General features: G+C 42.7%; 1 protein-coding gene across 2 annotated transcripts in view; it reads left to right on the forward strand.

The window, feature by feature from the left end:
* The window catches only part of SIPA1L3 (signal induced proliferation associated 1 like 3), a 780,343-nt gene that overhangs the window by 353,595 nt on the left and 406,936 nt on the right, over positions 1-19,812 (forward strand). For both annotated transcript variants that reach the window (XM_078660667.1, XM_078660669.1), the window contains exons 6-7: positions 1,178-1,352; positions 11,910-12,013. In XM_078660667.1, coding sequence (XP_078516793.1) covers positions 1,178-1,352; positions 11,910-12,013 — 279 coding nt within the window. The remainder of the gene's footprint in view (positions 1-1,177; positions 1,353-11,909; positions 12,014-19,812) is intronic.

The following is a 19,812-nucleotide window of genomic DNA, read 5'->3' on the forward strand; positions in this document are numbered from 1 at the left end:
TTCCCGCCTGAACACCTGTTAAAAACCGAGATTTTGTGCCAAACACAGGACAATCACACATTTAAACAAACAAACAAAATACATTTCGTTGCGTGCACTGCATCCCCAAATGCTATTTATTTATTTATATGTTTACTTACCTGTAAAGCTCTGTAATCCATACATTACAACCCCCCACCCTGCTCCCCGCCTCCCCACGTCACCACCCTGCAGGTACTCCCACTACCGACCGCGGCTGTTTTATACCCATGAAGACCAGGGGATCCGCATGATCTTAATCTTTGATTTGAACCAATCTCTACTAAGAGAATTCTTCCACAGAGTGACTTTAGCTGACTTCTTGAAAAGCATGTGCACTGATAATGGGATGCCATTCCAGCGCTCCAGTATGCTTAATTAGAACGAGCAGTATGGAGAGGTCTTGTGGTTTGCTGTCAGAGGTATACACTATTAATACAGATGACTACCTTTTGGGCGGAACTCTGCTCCCAGAGTGTGTGAAGGTTTCCTCAGTTTTGATACCATCATGTTGCTTTACAGGATTCAGTTATTCCCTGTCTGAGATAATTAACTGGTGAAAAGAGTTTCTGGAAACTTTCGCAAGTTCATAACTTGTATGCACGCATGTACGCATAGATGTTGCACTTAAAAAAGTTTTTTGTTTTATTATGGATGCTATTTAGCACCTGCAAAGAAGCATTTGTTTTTTTAGTCAATGTAGAACAGCATTGGCAAAATAGCATTAGCAAAGCCAGTAAGTTTGCATTGCTTTTACAATATGAGGCTGGTTGTCTTTGTCAATGCTTGTTTGTAAAGCCAAAGCTCCTTTGTCGTCTTCAGTTATTTCACCAATGTAGGGAACATTGAGAGTGACGCTGATAACTGACCTCAAGCTTCTACAACATTTGTTTCCCTGTTCTATAGGAGTTACTGGCAAGGTTTTGCATTGTGAGTGTTTAATTTCAAATAGGAACATATTTTCATCTAAACTACATGAAAATGTTTTAATTTAATTTGAGTAGGATTTGTTTTTGCAGCTTTTATCATTTTCAGATTAAAAAGCTAGATATTTTCACAAGTTGTATCTTGTTTGTCCTTTTCACATGCCCCAGAGCTTGGAAATTATTATACTGACCCCACAAGTAAAAACTAATTCTGCTCTTATTTTTCTTACCAGCTTTGCAGAAAACATAAAGTGGGAATTCTGTACTGTAAAGCGGGTCAGAGCTCAGAAGAGGAAATGTATAACAATGAGAGCGCAGGACCTGCATTTGAAGAATTCCTTGCATTGATTGGAGAAAAGGTTTGCCTCAAGGGATTTGACAAATACGCTGCCCAGCTGGATACTAAAAGTAAGTAGCTTTGACAAAATCAGATATTTGATGTATTCATTCACATATGTTCAAAATAAATCAAATTTTGTGTGATGTACTACAGATGACAATAACAGTTTCATAGAGCCGCAATGTTAGGAAATCCACTTCTTGATGGATATGGTTAGTTTTGTTAGCTGAGTTGAGGGTCTTTTTTTTTTTTCTTTAAAAAAAATTGTTATGAAATATAATTTTATTTAGCGCATAGTCTATTACACATTACATTCTTTTGCATACATATAGCGTTTCTATTACATAAGGATTCACCTAAAAATCAGTTTATGATCGTTAAAGATCTCATCATATTGTGAGTAAACCAGATTTGATCTACAGCTACAAAATGATTGCTCTGATGGATGTACTTTAACTAAAACAATCCAATCCAAAAATTCTTTATTTCGGCCATAAGACCATAAAAGATGCAATAAAATACAATACATATATTAAAAAAATAATGTTAATACATACAGAAAGTCTCTTCTCGACCAGCGAGGAGTAGAGGATGCAAGACAGTACCATAGTTCAGAGGGCTATTTTCTTCCTGATTATCCATGCTGCCATTAAAAATTTGGATATGGCAAACACAACATGACCCAGAGTACTAGTTTTCATAACTCTGTATGCCTGTAAGCACTTCCTGAACCCCAGGTTTCTACAAAGCGGTGCTATCCAATATTTCCTGGGTCTATAATATGCGGGACATACGAACATGATATGTAAGTCATCTTCCTCGTGGGTGTTGCAGCATGGACACAACTTATCACCCCCTTTGGTCCATTTGCAAGTGAAGGTTTTAGTAGGAAGTGTGCCAAACCTCCATTGCACAAACTATTTCCTCGCCAGTACAGGAAAAATAAAATCCATAAAAGGTTCAAAAACATAAGAATTTTTGGATTCCATAAAACGCGCAGTGAGGGTGCCGCTATTGTGAGCATTAACCATAAGTGCCAGGCTCTTGTCCTTATACAGTTGGGTCAAGGCTTTGCGTGAAATCCTTTGGCAACCTCGAGTAGGATCATCCCACAGTTCTGATAAGTTCATACTAAGCAGTTCGTTCTTTACGAAAGCAAGCCAGGGGATTTTGCTGTTACGATTCAGGCTCATGACATGGATTAGGTCCTGTCTGTAATGATGTAATTCGTCAGTGGACCAGAGTCGGTGCCAGAACTACACTGGCTTTGACACAAGCTCTTCAGCAATGGAGGGAAGACCCATGTCTAGTCTTAGTGGCAGAAGTGGCGTACCTTGCGGAAGACCAAGTAAGCGCCTTAAAAAACTGTTTTCTACTCCTGCCAAGTCTTTCCCTGCTTTGTGCCCCCATAACTCACTACCGTACATGGCTGCTGCCTTAGCTTGAGTCCTATATGTTTCAAGGGCCGGGCTTAACGGCTTGAAAGTGGAAGCATTTGCCACCTTCAAAATAGCACCCGATAGCTGGGATAATTTGACCCTTGATCTGGCTATCTGGCAGTCCCATGAAAGGTTTTCCTGGAGTGTTACCCCCAGATATATGAAGGTAGAAACCCTCTCGAGGCTAACGGTTCCCAAGGTGGGGTTGGGTCTGGCTTTATTGGGAGGGTTGAAAATCATGAACTTGGTCTTCTCTGTGTTCACCTCCAACCCGTGTTGGCGACAGAAAAGACCAAATCCGTTCACGATCTTCTGGATCCCCATGGGGGATTTGGAAAGCAGGAGGGTATCATCAGCAAACATGATTGCCGGAACCCTCCTGCCTGCCAGAAGTGGGGCGTCATTGTCCTTAACGTTATCTAGGTGTAATATAACGCTATTAATAAAAAGACAAAACAGTGTCGGTGCCAGGACACAGCCCTGCCTGACTCCTCGGCGGACTGGAAACCTGGACGAAAGCTTACCATCCCTCCCACACCTCACCTGAGCGTAGTTATTCTCATGCAGCCTGGTTATGATGCTGAGTAGTTGAGGGGGTACTCCTAACTTTTCCAAAACCTCCCACAATTTGCTACGCGGGACTAGGTCAAAGGCTGACCTCAGATCCACGAAGACCATGTACAGCCTTCCCCCCTCTAACGTCACCGTCTTCCAGTAGAGGAGGACGAGGCGGAAAATCTGGTCCATGGTCGACGTGTTCTTCCTGAAGCCAGCCTGCAGGGGGCTCATAATGTCGTTGTCCTCCACCCAGTCCAGCAAATGGTTGAGAATGAGGCGCGCAAAAAGCTTTTGGGGTACATCTATCAGGCTAATCGGCCTGTAGTTGGCTGGGAGCAGAGGAGACCCCTTCTTATGAATCGGTACAATCTCCGCCCCCAGCCAAGAGCCTGGGACCGACATACCTCCTAAGATGGCATTAAAGAGAATAAGGAGGTACGGGCCCCAGATGTCTGGGTGATGCCTAAAGAGATCCCCCGGTAGCTTATCCAGCCCCGGCGCCTTCCCCAGCGCTAAGCGCTCCAGAGCAGTCATCACTTCCCCTAGAGAGAATTCCAGGGCCGTGTCCGAGGTGCTTGTGGGCATTACCACCACTCCATCTGGCCATAGAGGAGTGTCTTGATAAAGTGCCCCAAAGTGGGCCTCCCACAGCGAGGGGGCGATGTTAGGTTCAATTGCTGTTTTAAGTTCCCCCATCCCATTATTGACCAAGGCCCAGAATTTTCTAGAATCTCTGGCTTTTAGAGCTTCAGACAATTCATGCCAGTGATTCCAGTCCCACTCTGCCCTTGCATTGGCCATTGCTGCTTTATACTCCCTTCTAAGGTCTCGAACCTTACCCTTATTTGACCCCTCCCTGATTGTGGCAATTAGCTCAGATTTAATTGCCCTACAGGAAGAGGTGTACCAAGTGGGGGCACGAGTCTTTTTCCTTCGAATTGGTACCACCGGATTGAACACCTCTCCAAGTGCCCTTACTAATTCCTGGTGAATGCTCGCTAATTTCTCGTTATAGACCAGGGATCTTGGTTCATTTATAAGCGCATCCACCTCCCTTAACTAAAACCAGTATAAACTGTATATAAAATTTATGGATCCACTAAAATCAATAAAGCGCCCAGTGCTATCTGTGTCGATATTGCTAGTAAAAATGTAACATCCTAATATTGCATATCCTATAAAAATCTCTGGGCTTCCATTTGAGTCTTTACACCATACTTGACAAGAATCAATTTTCATAAGTTTACGCTGTAAAGTGATAAAATATAAAGAGTCCATTAAAACATGATCACTGGAGCAATGTACTTTTAACCCACACCTGCACGTCATGTCTCCATCCTTCCGGGCTTTCCCCTCACTTTGGATTCGTTAAGCTGGATATAGGCCCACACAGAATTTCAGTAGTACGCCCCTCATCACAGGTTTGGCAGGCCTCGTGCAATTAATCCAGGATTTTTTGTAGGATCGCCGTGCAATAAATCAAGGAATTAGGAAGTGAGAACATTATTTTTAAAGTTATATAGATTGAATTACTCGGCCTAGCTCCTAAGTCGCTTCCTTAGATCCCTTGCCCAGAGTAGATCAATCTGGCAAATTTCTCTCACAGAGAGTATTGAAATCTTTGTTTTGGATCCACTTAACTGTTAATGCCAGGAACGCTAGCTTACATTTGCCAATGTGCTGTTCCAAGAGTTCAGTTTGGCTTCCATTCTTATTGCTTGAACCATAGAACATGGAGGGAGGCCTAATACGTTTTAAAGACATTTGCCCTCTGTGTTCTCCATATCATGCGTAGTGCTCAGGCCTAAGATTTCTGCCCCGTATAAAATTTGAGAGGTACCGTATCTTCATATGCAGTCAACATTGGTCTTTTGACACACCTCCAAATTCTCATTTGCATTTTTTTAAACACCCCACAGTTGTTAAAACTTAGGTTTCTGGGGCACCCACATACATTTTCCAATAAAACATTTTATTGAACACCATCCCCAAGCATTTGTAGGAAAGAATTTTTCTACTTTCAAATTCCTAATAGACGACTTCAAAGGCTTGCTTTTTCTACCCATTACCAGGATATACGTTTTCTATGTACGTATTGTTCAATCATTTACTTGACAATATTCGTTAAATACTTGTCATTTTCTTTCAAGCCCTACCTGCTTTATATCTAAGATGAAAAGATCATTAGCTTATAGTTGGCAGAGTTGATTCCCCCCCCATCTTAGGTGAAAAGGACTGCATGTTCACGACTGCTCGGACACAAAGGACCCTCCTTGCCGCCTAACATCTGGCCTGACTGTCTGGGTGTCCCTCCATCCCCCAAGGAGGAGGTCAAGAGTCTGGGCGTATGGCTCGAAAAGGACCTGAGCTTCAGAACTCAGGCAAAAAAGACGGCGGGAATCTGCTTTGGACTCCTCAGGGCTTGTAGGAAGGTCTTCCCCTTGCTCCCTGCCACCTCTCGGAAACTTCTGATCCAGGGCCTCATCTTGGCGAGGTTAGACTACAGCAATGCAGTCTACCTGGGCGCCCCGGAAGCCACATTCAACACCCTGCAGAGAATCCAAAACGCCGCGGCCCGCCTACTCACTCTTACCCCAGCTAGATCATCGGCTAAGCCAGCTCTGAAGTCCCTTCACTGGCTCCCAGTCAGAGAGAGGGTGGCTTTCAAGGCCCTCTGTCTGGCCCACAAACTTCTCCATAACAAAGGACCACCAATCCTCAAGAATCTCATTGTTCCCTATAAAGCGACAAGAGCTCTTCGGTCAAGCGAAGAGAACTTTATCACTGTTCCCAGAGTAAACAAGCATTTACAATGCAACGGTTTCGCCTTTGGAAAAGTTTGAGCTATTGGCATTGTAAATGACAACATTTGTATTTATGTGTTGGTTTTGAAAACAGATAAATAAATGGCATTGTCCTTTACATTGCCAATAGCTCTAACTTTTCCAAAGGCGAAACCGTTGCATTGTAAATGCTTGTTTCCCTCTGTGTCTCCAGCTATGTCTAACCGTTGCTTTTTGCATTGTTCTGGTAAAACAATGTCCTTGGTTTTCAAGGGAGTTCTAATGTTAATCCATTAGCAGTAAGATGCAGGCATTTGATTCTGACTGGCTACCTTTCCCTACTCACGTACTAGGCTGTAAACCTACTTTTGGCTAGAAGAATAAAAGGGACCAAGCTAGGAACTACATTGTATTTTGCCTTTCACAACTCTGCGCTTTGGCATCATGACATAAGATACAATGGTCTATTTTTATTTTATCTGACTAACAGCATTCTGCATCACTGGGCTTGTAGTTATGCTTTTAACCGTTTCATCATAGGCTCAAAATCCCAGCATACAAAGTGTTGTTGCCTAAAATGCCAGAACATGCTGGAGGTGTTACACATGACAGAGCCACTAGTCAGCTATGTTTTCAAATGTTACAGTCTTCTATTCCATTACAAAAATTACTTGTTTCATGCGTGAAACTTATGCATTCCCTCTAACTCACCTACATCATGCATTAAAACAAGTATTGGTGATGTGAATAGTTTGGTCTTCTGTTTAGTGGAAAGTTTCATACATGCCTTCACAACACAGTAAATGTATAACAGACCCCAGCAGAGCAATCTTCCTTTAAAATAATAAATGAAAGACAGGTGGCAGTGACAGAGGGAATATCACAAGGGTCTCTCACACATACAGAACAACCCTCTTTACAGAACTGGTACACTGAGGGAAGAAACTATGAAAACTTCCCAACTTCAGAAGGAAGTTACAGACAACTACAGTAGCATCAGCGCACGTGTTCCCATCACAGGACAGATGCAAATTAGGAAGCAGAAGCGCAATGTTAACTTTCTCACAAAAAAGGGAAAGTATGGCATTAGTAAATCAAGCTGTTCCCTCTCACAGAAGTCAATTCATGCAATCTTCCATTTACCGCAGAACAGAACCAGCAGGGCAGCCTAGTACAAGCTTTCATCGCCCACAGAATAATAAGTACACTAAAGGTGTAGGCTGCAGACAACTCTAGAGTGGGTGCCTTATCAGTAAGATGAATGTGCAGGTGGATGAGTTGGTGAATGTGCGAGTTCAGACCACATTCTTGGTTAGCTGATATTTCACGTCCGCATCTGAAGAATCCTGCTGCTGTCACTGGCACAGCCTCTGTTTCTGGTGAATTTTTGGTGGGCCACAGACTGAGAATTAGCCATCACCTGGTCGGCCATTGTTATTTTGAGCAGCCTCGCCATAGTGTAACTCTGCCCTAGATGTCCACGAGAGTGCGAACCTCTTGAGAAGGGTTGTACAATCCCAGACTTGGTGCTGCACCTGTTCAAAATGTTGAGGGCCACCACCAATGTGTATACTTTAGGCGAGGTGGGGACGACTAAAGAATGGCACATACAGGACATCTGAATATGAAGAATGTAGTTTAGTTTACAGTGCGAGATGGGCAAGAGAAGGTACACTGTGAAGGGTGCACCAGGGGTGGAGGATTGTGGGATCTCACTGATGACATGCTGAGTCAGATGAGTCCTATGTTGATATCAATGATGCAGGCACTCTAGGTTGTGGGAAACCTGCACAGATATTTCCGGGCCGAAGCTTGAAAGAAATCTTAAAGCCAGGCATGTTTATTTGTACAATAAGAAGTGATCAAAGTCATACGGTGCGCGCATTTCCGGTGCGAACATTTAGGTACGTTTCAAAAGCTCGCTAGATAAGGAAAATGCTTAAATGCGTTTAATTATTCAGACAGCGTGCTCGGCTGGCTACTGCATGCAAATGAAATATGCGTCACTGTTTCCCTTATCAGATCTTGCAAATCAGTGGGGCTCTCAAAGTCCAGCGCACACGACACTGAAGCACGGCTAAGGGGTAAAGTATGGAACTGCCTGGGATCGGGTGGGGTTGCACGAGAGAATGCGAGGCTCGATGCTGCATACTTCCTCTGAAAGGAAACTGCATGCTGTTGCAAGCCCTAGTGGACGGCTCTGGGCTGCAGATCAGCAGAAAGTGATCTGGGCGTGCAAACCGCGGCAGAATGGGCTAACCCCCCCTGCCCCGGGTCTCTGGTTTGAGCTCTCTGCTCTCTGGGTGCGAGATCGCACTACGGGGGGAGGGGCGGACACCGACAATGTGTCCCGACGCCCCTCTCCCCTTGCAGGCACTCACCGGGTCCGGCGGCTGCTGGAGGAGAGCTCCCGCTCCTCGGGACTCTCCGGGGCCGCGGAGGGACGTTCTCTTTCCCCGGGGCTCCTCCTGTGCTCGGGAGCCTCGGGACGGTCGATGCTGCTTCCTCCTTCCGGCTCTCTCCTCCTCCTCCTGTGATGACGCGGAAGGGGGCTCGACCGGCTGGGCCAATCCCAGCACGGCCCGGGCTTGAAGGCGGGCGCTGCTTCCTCCTCTCACTCGGGGCCGCGGCGGTGAATACACGGAGCAATGCCGGGTGGGCACCGGCCTTAAATCTAAATATTAAGCGAGGTGGGCACTCGCTCGGGGTACCACAACAGCGGCAAGGTCCCTGGCAGGGTGGGCACCTGCCAGCGGACAAAATACTCGAAAATCAGGTGCCGGCAATGCCGGACCAGATTCGGGGGCGTTCCTGGCTTTCGGCTGACGTCGCGTGACGTCGGCAAAAGCCAAAGAATCTCGGGAACGCCCCCGAATCTGGTCCGGCATTGACGGACAGGCCCCTCGTCCAATGGCTATGCTCCATTTATGGAGCCAGCCAATGAATGACGAGGGCCGACCCAAACCCACACTACAGTTCTCATTAGATTTCTCCTGCGCAAAAGCTGCTTGCGCAGCTTTTTGCAGTCGAAACCTAAAAAAGCTAGGTCTGGGGGACGTCGCTTTTCGGTACACACTGCCAAACAGTGGAACAGTCTCCCCCGTAGACTAAGAACCGAACCCAATCTCCTTCAATTCAGGAAGGCACTGAAAACTCTTCTCTTCCCCTAAAAACCTTCCCTCCTTCCGCTGCTGTTCCTTCCCGAACTCAGGTTCCAGCGCTGGGGTGCTCTAGGGTTACTACGCGCTCTACAAAACTTCTAAATAAATAAAATAAATGTTCTATAAAGTCTCCAGGAAATCTGCTAGATAAAGCAGATAAAGTGCAAATGAAGTGGGGGCAAGTACACAGCCCTTTCGCAGAGCGTCTCAATTGGGATTTTGTGTGTTAGCACTCTGTTTATATGTAGCTCTACTTTGGCCCAGTTTCCTTGATATAGTTCTTTTGGCACAGCTAAACTGCTTCTGGGAATAATCATAACATTACATTTTCCCCACAATATCATATTAACCGTATCAAAAGCTGATCGGAAATCAACCAAACAGCAAAATAGGTTACCTCATGTTTCTATTATCTTTAATCCCATTGCGCAGAGACTAAAACATTAATCAATAGTCGAGTGTTCCTCTTTTAAATCCACCTTGCTCAACTGTGATTTTTTTTTTTTTCTTTTAAATTTTTGCTTAGTGATGCTATAGCTCCTGCCATCTAATCTAGTGCACTGGTATACAGAAGAAATGTACATTTCCTCATGTATTCTCCTGAAACCAGTATGTCCATTGGTGTGCACCATGTCTTCTTGCTCTTTGTTGGGACCAAGGTGGACTGATCTGTTTTATTCGAATCAATGTTTTTGTAAACGTATTATTTAGATAAAATAATACAAAATATATCAACTTATAAACCATTATTTTATTCATGCCGAACACCCTACACCAGTGACAAACAGATTTCAACAGTGTTCCTAGTTACTCTAGGACAAGGTTAGGCCAACTTTAGATACATTTAATCTTTATAGCCACCAGAATCTGTTTCTAGGAGACATTTCCCAAGCACTGTCCCCACCTTTGAACATAGACTAGTCTTTTAGGTCTTCGTTAAGCTTATCAACTGTGATCATTCATTTTTCCTCGCCCACTGCCCCGTTCCGCTCACCCCCATTCACACACCTCTCTATCTCATTTTTCAATTTCAGGACAGTTTAATTACAGCTATAGTATTCCAAAACCTCTTTTTTGCTAGCATCAGATATAATGCGAAAAACCTATACATCAATCTACTTTTCCAAGGGTTAGGATGAAATCCAAAATTAGTGTTCTGGCATACATATTTTTTGCAATCCTTTTAATCGATCGCAACTTTTTCACAAAGGTACTCCAGAACAGAGTCATTATCAAATATTTTCATATCGTATGCAAGAGCTGTGCTCCCCTTCTAGGACCTTTTTTAGATTAGGATTTACCATATTGTTAGTGGGTAATTATCCTTTTCCAAGATATTTCAGACCTTCTAATTGCCATTCCAGTTAAAGATTTGGTATATCTACATTACTCTTTTGGACCAGTGCTCCGATAGTTTGCTATCAAATGAGATTTGCTAAGGTTAACTTTAATATTGTGTTAATATTTCTCCAAATTTCCAACATATATTTGACTGACTCAACAGGAAACTTTAAGTATATTAATGTGTTGGTTGCGTACATAGACACAGCATGCATCTTGCCTCACATCTAAATAACCCATTCATTCATAATTCTTTGAAACAGTGCTGCTAATGGTTTCTTGGCAAATGTAAATGTTAGAGTGGACGAGTAGCATCAGTGTCTGTCTCTCCAACACCCAACCATCCAAAATTGCTCTGTTGATTCTGAGTTTTGCCTCGAGCCCACTGTATGTCAACTCAGTTCAACCCAGTTTAATTTTGTCAAGACCTCAAACAAATATTCCCAACTGTCCATATAAAAGGGCCTTCAGTATCGAAGTCCACTCTTTCGTAGTCCTCTTTAAGAAATCTGAGGGAGATAGAAACCTACAGGAGCTGGATATCAATATGATGCGGTTACTATTGTGAAAGAACAAGAACACTTAAGTTTCCATGATGAATATTTGTGGTCATTCGTCAACCCTAGCAGGCTGGCTCAGGGATTGCATCAAGTTGCCTACCGTTTGGCAGACAAGCTACTGCCTTGGAGTTTGATAGCTTTCTCAACAAGTCAGGACTTTACCAGCAAAAGTATTGGCTAGCATCCCTCTGCAAGTTGGCCCATTCATATTTCTTTATTTTCTTGCTGCTCTTTGCTAATGCAAGACGTGCTCTTAATACGAAGGTGTGGGCATAAAATTAGCTCAACTGGCTGTAAAGAAAAGTCTGTTTGCAGAGTTTTTGCTTGAAAACATAAACTATTCCAAATATCTTACCAGTTGATTCCCACCTATATGTGGTGCAATATGCAAATACTATGTGTAGCTATAAAAGTTACCAATGTTGGAGGACACCTTTAGACTGGAAGTGACACATTTTTTACACTAAAGGACATTATTCCCCACAGTGTATGGCTGAAAAGGATGACAACTCTCGAATAGTACTATCATTCTTTATGCTCCAGTGCAGGTTTGGATTTGATTTTGTTGACTTTAGAACGATACCTACATAAAACCTGATGGTTTTGTTTGAATTTCAGGAAGATTGTTGATTGAATTCCTAAAAACGAAGAGTCTAAAAGAAACAGAAACCAGACAAATGTTCTTTAAATCTATTTAATAGATGTTCCATTTAACCTGCCATTCTGTCTACAGTTCATAAAATGTGTAAAATTATTCCATGGTCTGTACTTTTATCTTTATAGCGGACTCCACAGGTACCCAGTCCCTCTACACAACCTATCAGGACTATGAGATTATGTTCCATGTATCCACCATGCTTCCATATACGCCAAACAACAGGCAACAGGTAGGTGTCCATGAAATTAAAGTATCATAAAGCAGTAACCAAGTGGTATATATCATATACAAATTATATATTTTTCCTTTAGTGCTGTATCCCTTAGCAAACCATGTTGAAATGACCGTTATTAATTATTTCTTGTCCAAATTATTCTAAACTTACTCTGAACTGCTGACTCGACTTCAGCTGTCTCTATTGCACTTTTCCAGCCACGAAAAAGTATAGCAGTTTCTATGAATGAGATTTAAGACAACAAGGGTTGAAATTGATAGTTTTGATTCTGCTGTACAACCTGTCGTATTTCATTTTACAAGACGAGAGGTCACTTGAGTAACCACAGAGATATTTTACAAAGCAATTCCTTTAAAGGAGATCTTTAATTTTAGTTTGAAAAAAGGCACTTTTCTACTAGTACCCTGTTGTCCCACTGTGACTCTTTCCAAACTCATGGATGTTTCTTCCAGCCGTAGGCTTGACCTGAAACTGCTTTGCAGAAAGAAAGTTGTGAATTGCAATATTTTAGAGAGCCTGCAGCGTGAGCATCCATCTTAGTTTCTACCCCAAACCCATTCCTATACATCACCAACTGTTCTTATGCAGTTCCTGCATTTCCCAACTGTACACACATTCTGCAGCTTTTTTGGTAGTCACAAACCCACCTTGATGCCACATAGAACAGTAAGCAATAGGTTTTAGTCCACATAATGCTACTGCTCTGTGGCTCATGTCTGCTTGCCTTTGATGGTTTTAGCTGCCATTGTCAAACCGTCACCCCTATCTCCCCAAGTTTCCACACTTGTACTGTTTCCCCTAACTCCTTATCCCCATATTGATGTAACATTTCTGGCTTTCTCTATGTCCTCCCTTCTACTCAGGCAAAACATAGTTCTGACATTACTCTTTTAGGGATCCACAGAACATAAACCCTCAATAAAATGGAGACTTTAGTCAGACTTTGGTAGAAATATGACTCAACCAAATCACTAGTGTTTCTGCACACATCACAATCTGTCTGCATAGGATCAAATAATGAGGCAGTTCTACTTTCTTGTGGAGATCTAAAAATTGGCCCAGTCCAAAACTCAGTAGTTGGTAGACTTCTGCCTCTTCTTTGGGGAGTCACTGCAGCAAATTAAAGCAGAAAATAAATGTCACTTGACACAGTGTACTGTGATGTTGAGACTTCTGTCTTCAAGTTAACATTTTTGTCGCTGGTCACCTGCAGTGAAGTCATCTCCCTTTACACCCACTAATTAATTCATCTAAAGTTTGGTATCCATTTATATGGCAGACCAGAGCAGCCTGAAACAGGTCTGTCCAGTTTATTCTGTTAATACCTACAGATAAAACTTGCCTTTGAACGATGTCATTTAAAGAGGCATCCATGAACTTTTCCAAAGTCAGTGAGAGTTTTGATGAAGTTTGGTACAGTGAATTAATCTGTTCTGAAATTCTATTCTGATAACAGGGCTTTCTAGAGCGTTAATTAACTTGATTAGTTTTAAAGTTATAGGGAAAAATAATCTGATCTATACCTATTTAAATAGGGCAGCCTTTATTGTTTTTAAGATGTGGAAGACTAGTAATGACAAAGATTTTAATAATAAAACGAGAGTGGAAGCACACTGCCTCATGTCCCAGCACTCTATTTGCCCCAATGCAACATAGTAAATGCAGGGCATGATAACACTTGCATCAGCGAGTCTTTAGTTTTACACCCTTGATTGTGCAGCCAGTGCTGTATATCATCAGACACATGTTTCAGGAGATTTATCCTTCGTTGTCCTCAAACAATGTGATGTCGACGGAATCCATTTAACCCCTCGCCAATGTGCTGACATCAGTTTCTTCTTTTCCGCACTTGCGACACGGATACAGAGCAGTTAGGGGGCTGATTTTTTCGACTCATCACATTTTGTGTGAGAAACAGTGTGCTTTTTGCAAATGCCTTCAGGGTTTAAACCCTGTGACTCTTGTGACAGGCAGATATCAGTCACAAATCCCCAAACTATCTGTCTGTGATGACTTGATGCAGTGTGTTATGTTATGTTATGTTATATGAGACTTATAACGCGCTCAATTACTCATGAGTATCCTGGCGCGATATGAACTGCAGACAAGCGGAAGGAGAAAGATTAGATAGCCTGATTAAAAAGATGCGTTTTGAGAAGTGTGGTTCCTGTTAGCGTCTTCACCCAAAGGCATTGGGAGAGCATAGAATGAAACTTCTGGCAGCATGACTATCTGAGGCACTGTGTCGTTGTCAGTCCTCATCCAGGTCCACAGACCGTTCGAGGAGCCATTCTTATGAGGGACCATCTCTGTCGAGGGAAGCTCCGAAGCCCCAGTGGTCGAAATGCAAGTTCATTTTTTATGCCATCTCCCAACCTTTGGCTACAAAGTGTTCTCCAGAGTCCACCTGGTGCCTCCCTAAATATGTTAGAGCTGGTTGCGACTGTAATCCAAATGAGGGAATATTACATTTACCTGCATAAAGTCTTTGGCCCTCATTTCCCCTCTGGTGCGCTCTCTAGCCCCAAGGATGTGGAGAGGTGCCCTGGCTGGATCCTCATTGATGCTGCACCAGTTATTCTTACCATGAACATATCAACACATTGACGTACCGGCATCGGATGCGGTGCCGATGGAGACGTTCGCTTTAGGCAACTCTCCATCTGTCAGTATACAGCCTATTTCTGCTCTTTACAAAAATGCACAGGTTGGCAGGCCAAAGGGAAAAAATAGGGTGTCAAAACCCTTTGGGCAATACTGTTCAGTTTCTCTTGGAGGAAAATTTGCTCACTGAAATGGGTGAGGCTAGTCGACCAGAGTCCTCCCCAGTTTTAGATTGACTTTCTCCCAGTGGTATGGCAACCGAGGTGAGTGCCTTCTATGCTGTGGTATTGAGGAGGGCAGCTGCTGTTTTAGAGTGTCAGCTTTCCTCAGTGGAATTATCCACAGACCCGTTGGTTGATGTTCCTTACCAGGGTAACACAGAAGTGGAGCCCTTACTCCCTTATAATGAGACTTTACATAATATATTGTTAGGGACTTTGGCATGGCCGGTAACGGGAATGCCTGTAAACCGAGCTATATCCCATAGGCATCGGCCTTCATCTGGGGAAGCTGCTTGCATCTTTTAACATCCCTCCACTAAAGGTCTGGTTGTGCAAGTAGCCACAGCCTCTGCGGACACACATTTCCACATCTGGTTCCAACAAGCACTTAGGCCAGATGGCTAGAAAGTTGTGGGAGGAATATTTTTTCTTCTGTTAGTGCAGCATTACTGTCTTTGAACACTACATGTGTTCTCAGCAGGTTTTCCTATGCGTTATGGGACTTAGTGGAGATGTTGCTGCCTTCTCTACCAGAGGAAGCCAAAAGTGAACTGCTATGGTTGGTGTAAGATGGCCACGAGGCGGTGAAATTCACCATACGATGTAGTATGGACATCACTGATTCCATGTGTAGAGCTATGGCTCAGTCATTTGCACTGTGCAGGCATACATAGCTGTGTCATTCTGAGTTTTTGCAGCCTGTACAGTATACCCTGGAACATATGCTGTTTGATAGGGTACATTTATTTCGTGTACATGCTTATTCGGCTTAAAGGCGTTTTAGAGCTGCATGGTGTAATAGTGACACCTAGACTGGTCTTTGCAGGATCTGGTTGGATCTTAATTTCTTTTTGACTTGTGTGGACAGAAGTGATTATAAATGACTTGGTTGAAATGTGTATTCATCTAGTTGCAACCTGTGTGGTGTTTCTGCTTACTGCAGAGGTTTATGGTTGTTTAGCTAACCTTGTGGTTCTTTACACATGTTTACTTGACCCTTACTTCAAGTCATTTACAAATATAGTAGTGCATTTATTCTGCAGAACACTCTAAGTAAAGTTGTACTCTTTAGAGTATATTTCACAATATGTGACTTTCTGGATTACTGTTTACTGCTTGGCACAGTCGTTGTGACTTCCTCCTTTAGTTCTGTCGATGACCGTTTTTCAGCTGTTTCTTTGTTTGTTTTTTTGATTACCTGATAAACAGCTCTTGCATTTTGCTTTACTCTACAAAAGACCTCGAGCTCAAGGGTTGAAACCATCATGGTACATACCTTATTCTAGGTGGAGGTGAAGGTGTGTGTGTGTTTGTTTTTTTGTCGAGGGGAGACCGAAGGAGCAAAAGCCGTCTGACACACACATAGAGAGATATACAGATATATACACAGATAGAGAGATATACATATAGAAATATGAGTGTATCCCCTCAACGTCCCAGGAAGAGCCAGTCACTCCGGAGTTGCATTACAGGTAGCAGTTTAATTTATAGACAGACGACAACAAATATATATATCGGGCTCCTGTGCAATACAATAGGCATTCATGGGGTATATTGTCCATTCATTTTTAATAGCGCTCAGACGCATTTCGGCTATAATGCTTTTCTCAATGATTGCGCTAAAAAAAGACAAAAGTTAACATGCGCTCTTAATGGCAGTTCATATCACAACGTCATAGAAGGACTAGGCCGTTTTGATGTCAAAACACAGTTCTTTTCGGCCGCCATATTGTGTATGTTATTTATCTCCAAGTGTCCATGTCCACTGTATCTTAGAGGTATCTCCATGTTAAAACACGATTCCACCTTGTATAGTTGTATTTCATAAGACATGGTGTACAACACACAAACTCAAAGCAGATATTCACACAGTCCATCTGTCGTGATTATGATCGTTCTTTTTCATCGGCCATTTATCTTCCAAAATGAGCAAATTATCATATCACTTTCTTGCAATGATGATCTCAATGTTTGGATTTCCGGAGGTTGATGGCGGCACAACAGGTACCCCGCAGGCTTTGACCGACATTCTTGGTCAATCCCCTTGCCGAATCACTCCAGGGAGCATACGAAGCAAATCGCTAGCGTATGCTTGGTGAGGGAATCCCCCTCGCACACTTAGAGCACCTTAGTGAGTGCGACACATAGTCTGTAAAACACTCACTTATTTGTTTTTTAACTTGCACCCACACTATTTATGGTCATGAGGAAAGCCAGCATTACGAAAGGCACTGGCTGAAACATGTCGACCACCATCGGATGTAGGTGGTCTTAACTCTACCACCACTAAATCCACCTGCCTTGTTTTTAACCGCTCACGGAGGCCCAGTTATTAAAATTTAATTTACCCTTGGGTACTGGGACCACTGTGAAGCCGTTTTAACCTTCAGTTTATCACTCACCACACTGCACTCTCAGTAAAATACCTGCTCTGCTGTAATCAGGCGTCGAAGCACACCCGGGACACATTAGGTGTCACTGGGTTGGCCCGAAGATGAAGCATGCCACCAACTAGGTTGGCGGGTGAGGACTTCATGAAAACACCTACTAGGTGCCTGCTGATAATACAGTTCAGAGTCCTACTATGGTCACACATGGCTAGTCCCTGTTGATAATATATATAAACCCCTGGGGATTCGGACTAGCTTTCTTGTCCTCTCTCTCTCTCTTGATATGCTAATGGATTTACTCCTCGACATGCCACAAGCAGTGTACACCACAACCCATGAATTGGCTCACTTCCGTTGGGATAGGCCCATTGATCAAACGTTCCGCCGGATTTTAATAATCCTCAACACAGTCGAATGGTTGGTTGCCGATTTAGATCCACTGCTCCTCGCACACTTTTGTGGTAGTTCAGGCGGCTCCCCTTATTAGGTACTTTTAATATTTGTACCTCCATGGAAGTCTCCATATGTATGCTCATTGTTGGCCATAAGGTTATCATCTTGTGAACCGTACAACACTTTGTGTTTTGTACTTCATGTCTGTCTTATAGCCACTGCTATTTGATTGGCTCTTCCACCCCTTTATGTAGGCAAGGTTGGTTTGTACATGTTCCTTGAAGAAGATTTGTTCTTTTCCTGGGAACGTGGCATACTATTATTGGCCTCCGGGGAGACATTGTCTCTCCATAGATTCTGTTCCTTCTATTATGAACGTTTTAAGGCTTTGCATGATTACTCAAGATTTCTTCTTTCTCAGTTTCCCTCTCATGATGTTCCTTTTCTTCTCTCTGAAGGTATTCATTTGCGTAGCCATGAGGAGGACTATGAGTTTGCATCATAGCTTCTACTTTTTATAAATGGCCTTTATTCTTTTCTTATTGGATCGTTGCTCTTTTAGCAGGGTGACTCTTCATCTTTTATCTAATGCTAGTTGTTTGTAGTTATGTTGACTCTTTGCGAAGTGTGGTCCCTAGATGATCTATCCATATTTATGTTTATAGTTCGGGTGGATTCTTTTATTATAGAATCCTTTAACCTTTCCATTATGAGAGACTTTTTATAGATCATCTATAGATGGGTCTCTATTCATAAAGAAAGATCACATACTAATCTTGTGTTTTGCTAAAGTTCAAGGTTTCCACTTTATACTTTTTCTCTTTTTCAGCTTTATACTCTGTTGCTTACTGATGCTGTCTCAGGCGACTGTCTTTACACTCAACATGTTGAACGGCTGTTGCTTTCCTACCTGGTATTATGCTCACTATTGTTTCCATACTGTTATGTCAGACTTGTCTGACTGATTATTCGGTTTTACTTTTATCTATGTTATATTTTCTCTTGTCGGTACACAGATGGTTCTTTATTTTACTCCTATGTCTGTGTATATCCTGGAGATATCCTAGCAGTATTTGTACTGCCCCTATTCCAATTTTGTATGGATATTTCAAGTTCTATGCCACTAATTGCTCTTTTTGGGAATAGTGGCTTAATGGACCAATGGACCACTGTAGGGCCCTGTGTTTAACCTTATGGTCACAGGTACATATTTCAGCTGGTCCATTCAGCCTTTAATCTTTCTGAGGTTGATAGAATGGGTACCTTTGAGTGGGTTACAACCCACATCTTTTATTCGATGTCAAGATACCCCTTATGGTGAACGTGCGCTTTACAAATACGCATTTTACGTTATATTGTTCTCTCTCTCTCTCCCTCTCCATTGCACAGAGATATTGCCCCATGGCATTACCTGCTGATCTGTGTTTCACAAGTATTGAACACGCTGTTCGAGTCAGGATATGCCCACCAATAGTTTTATATTATGTAAATTGGCAAATTGGCCTGTCATGGGAAAAGTTTCTCCCATGCTTTCTAGGTCTTTATTACATTTCTTACTGCGGTCCTACCGCAGTGCTTATATGGTGCATATGCATGAGTTCAGTTTACCTTAAGGGTGTGAATAGTTTTCTATTCATCTAATTGGTTGGCTTTACCACAGTTGTCATGCTAGCGGAGATAATTTTATTCCCATGCTTTTTAACGTCTTGTAACTTTACTTATCTGTGGTTCTTCCTCAGGTTTTTTAATTTGTAAAGCATGTTATTGCTCACATTATTAGGAAGATCCGGTCTTTTTCTCTGGTTCTAGGCCGTTTTTTTTCCTTCTAAGTTAGAGGCTTTTAGTGGTCTCATTTCACAGGCCCTAGTCCGAGAATGGTATGCTTTGGTATTTGATTTTATATTAAGGAATATGTGGCTAGATGCATCTGTCAGATTTGGACGGGATCTAGCCACAGATTCCTCCCTGCTCTGCGAACTGAGTCTTCTTCGGTCTCGTTTAATTTGTTATGAGACTTCACATACTGAATTAACACCTCTTATTTTTTAGACTGCCTATTGAGGCATTACTGGCCCACCATTTGGTTCCTTGTATGCATCTGTGCTGTCATTTATTGAGGAGGTGCCTGGCTCCCTGCTACACCGCTGATCTACAAACACTCACTTCCTTCATTTTCATTCATTTT

Source organism: Lissotriton helveticus, chromosome 9, assembly GCF_964261635.1.
Source record: "Lissotriton helveticus chromosome 9, aLisHel1.1, whole genome shotgun sequence".
Taxonomy (NCBI): Eukaryota; Metazoa; Chordata; class Amphibia; order Caudata; family Salamandridae; genus Lissotriton; species Lissotriton helveticus.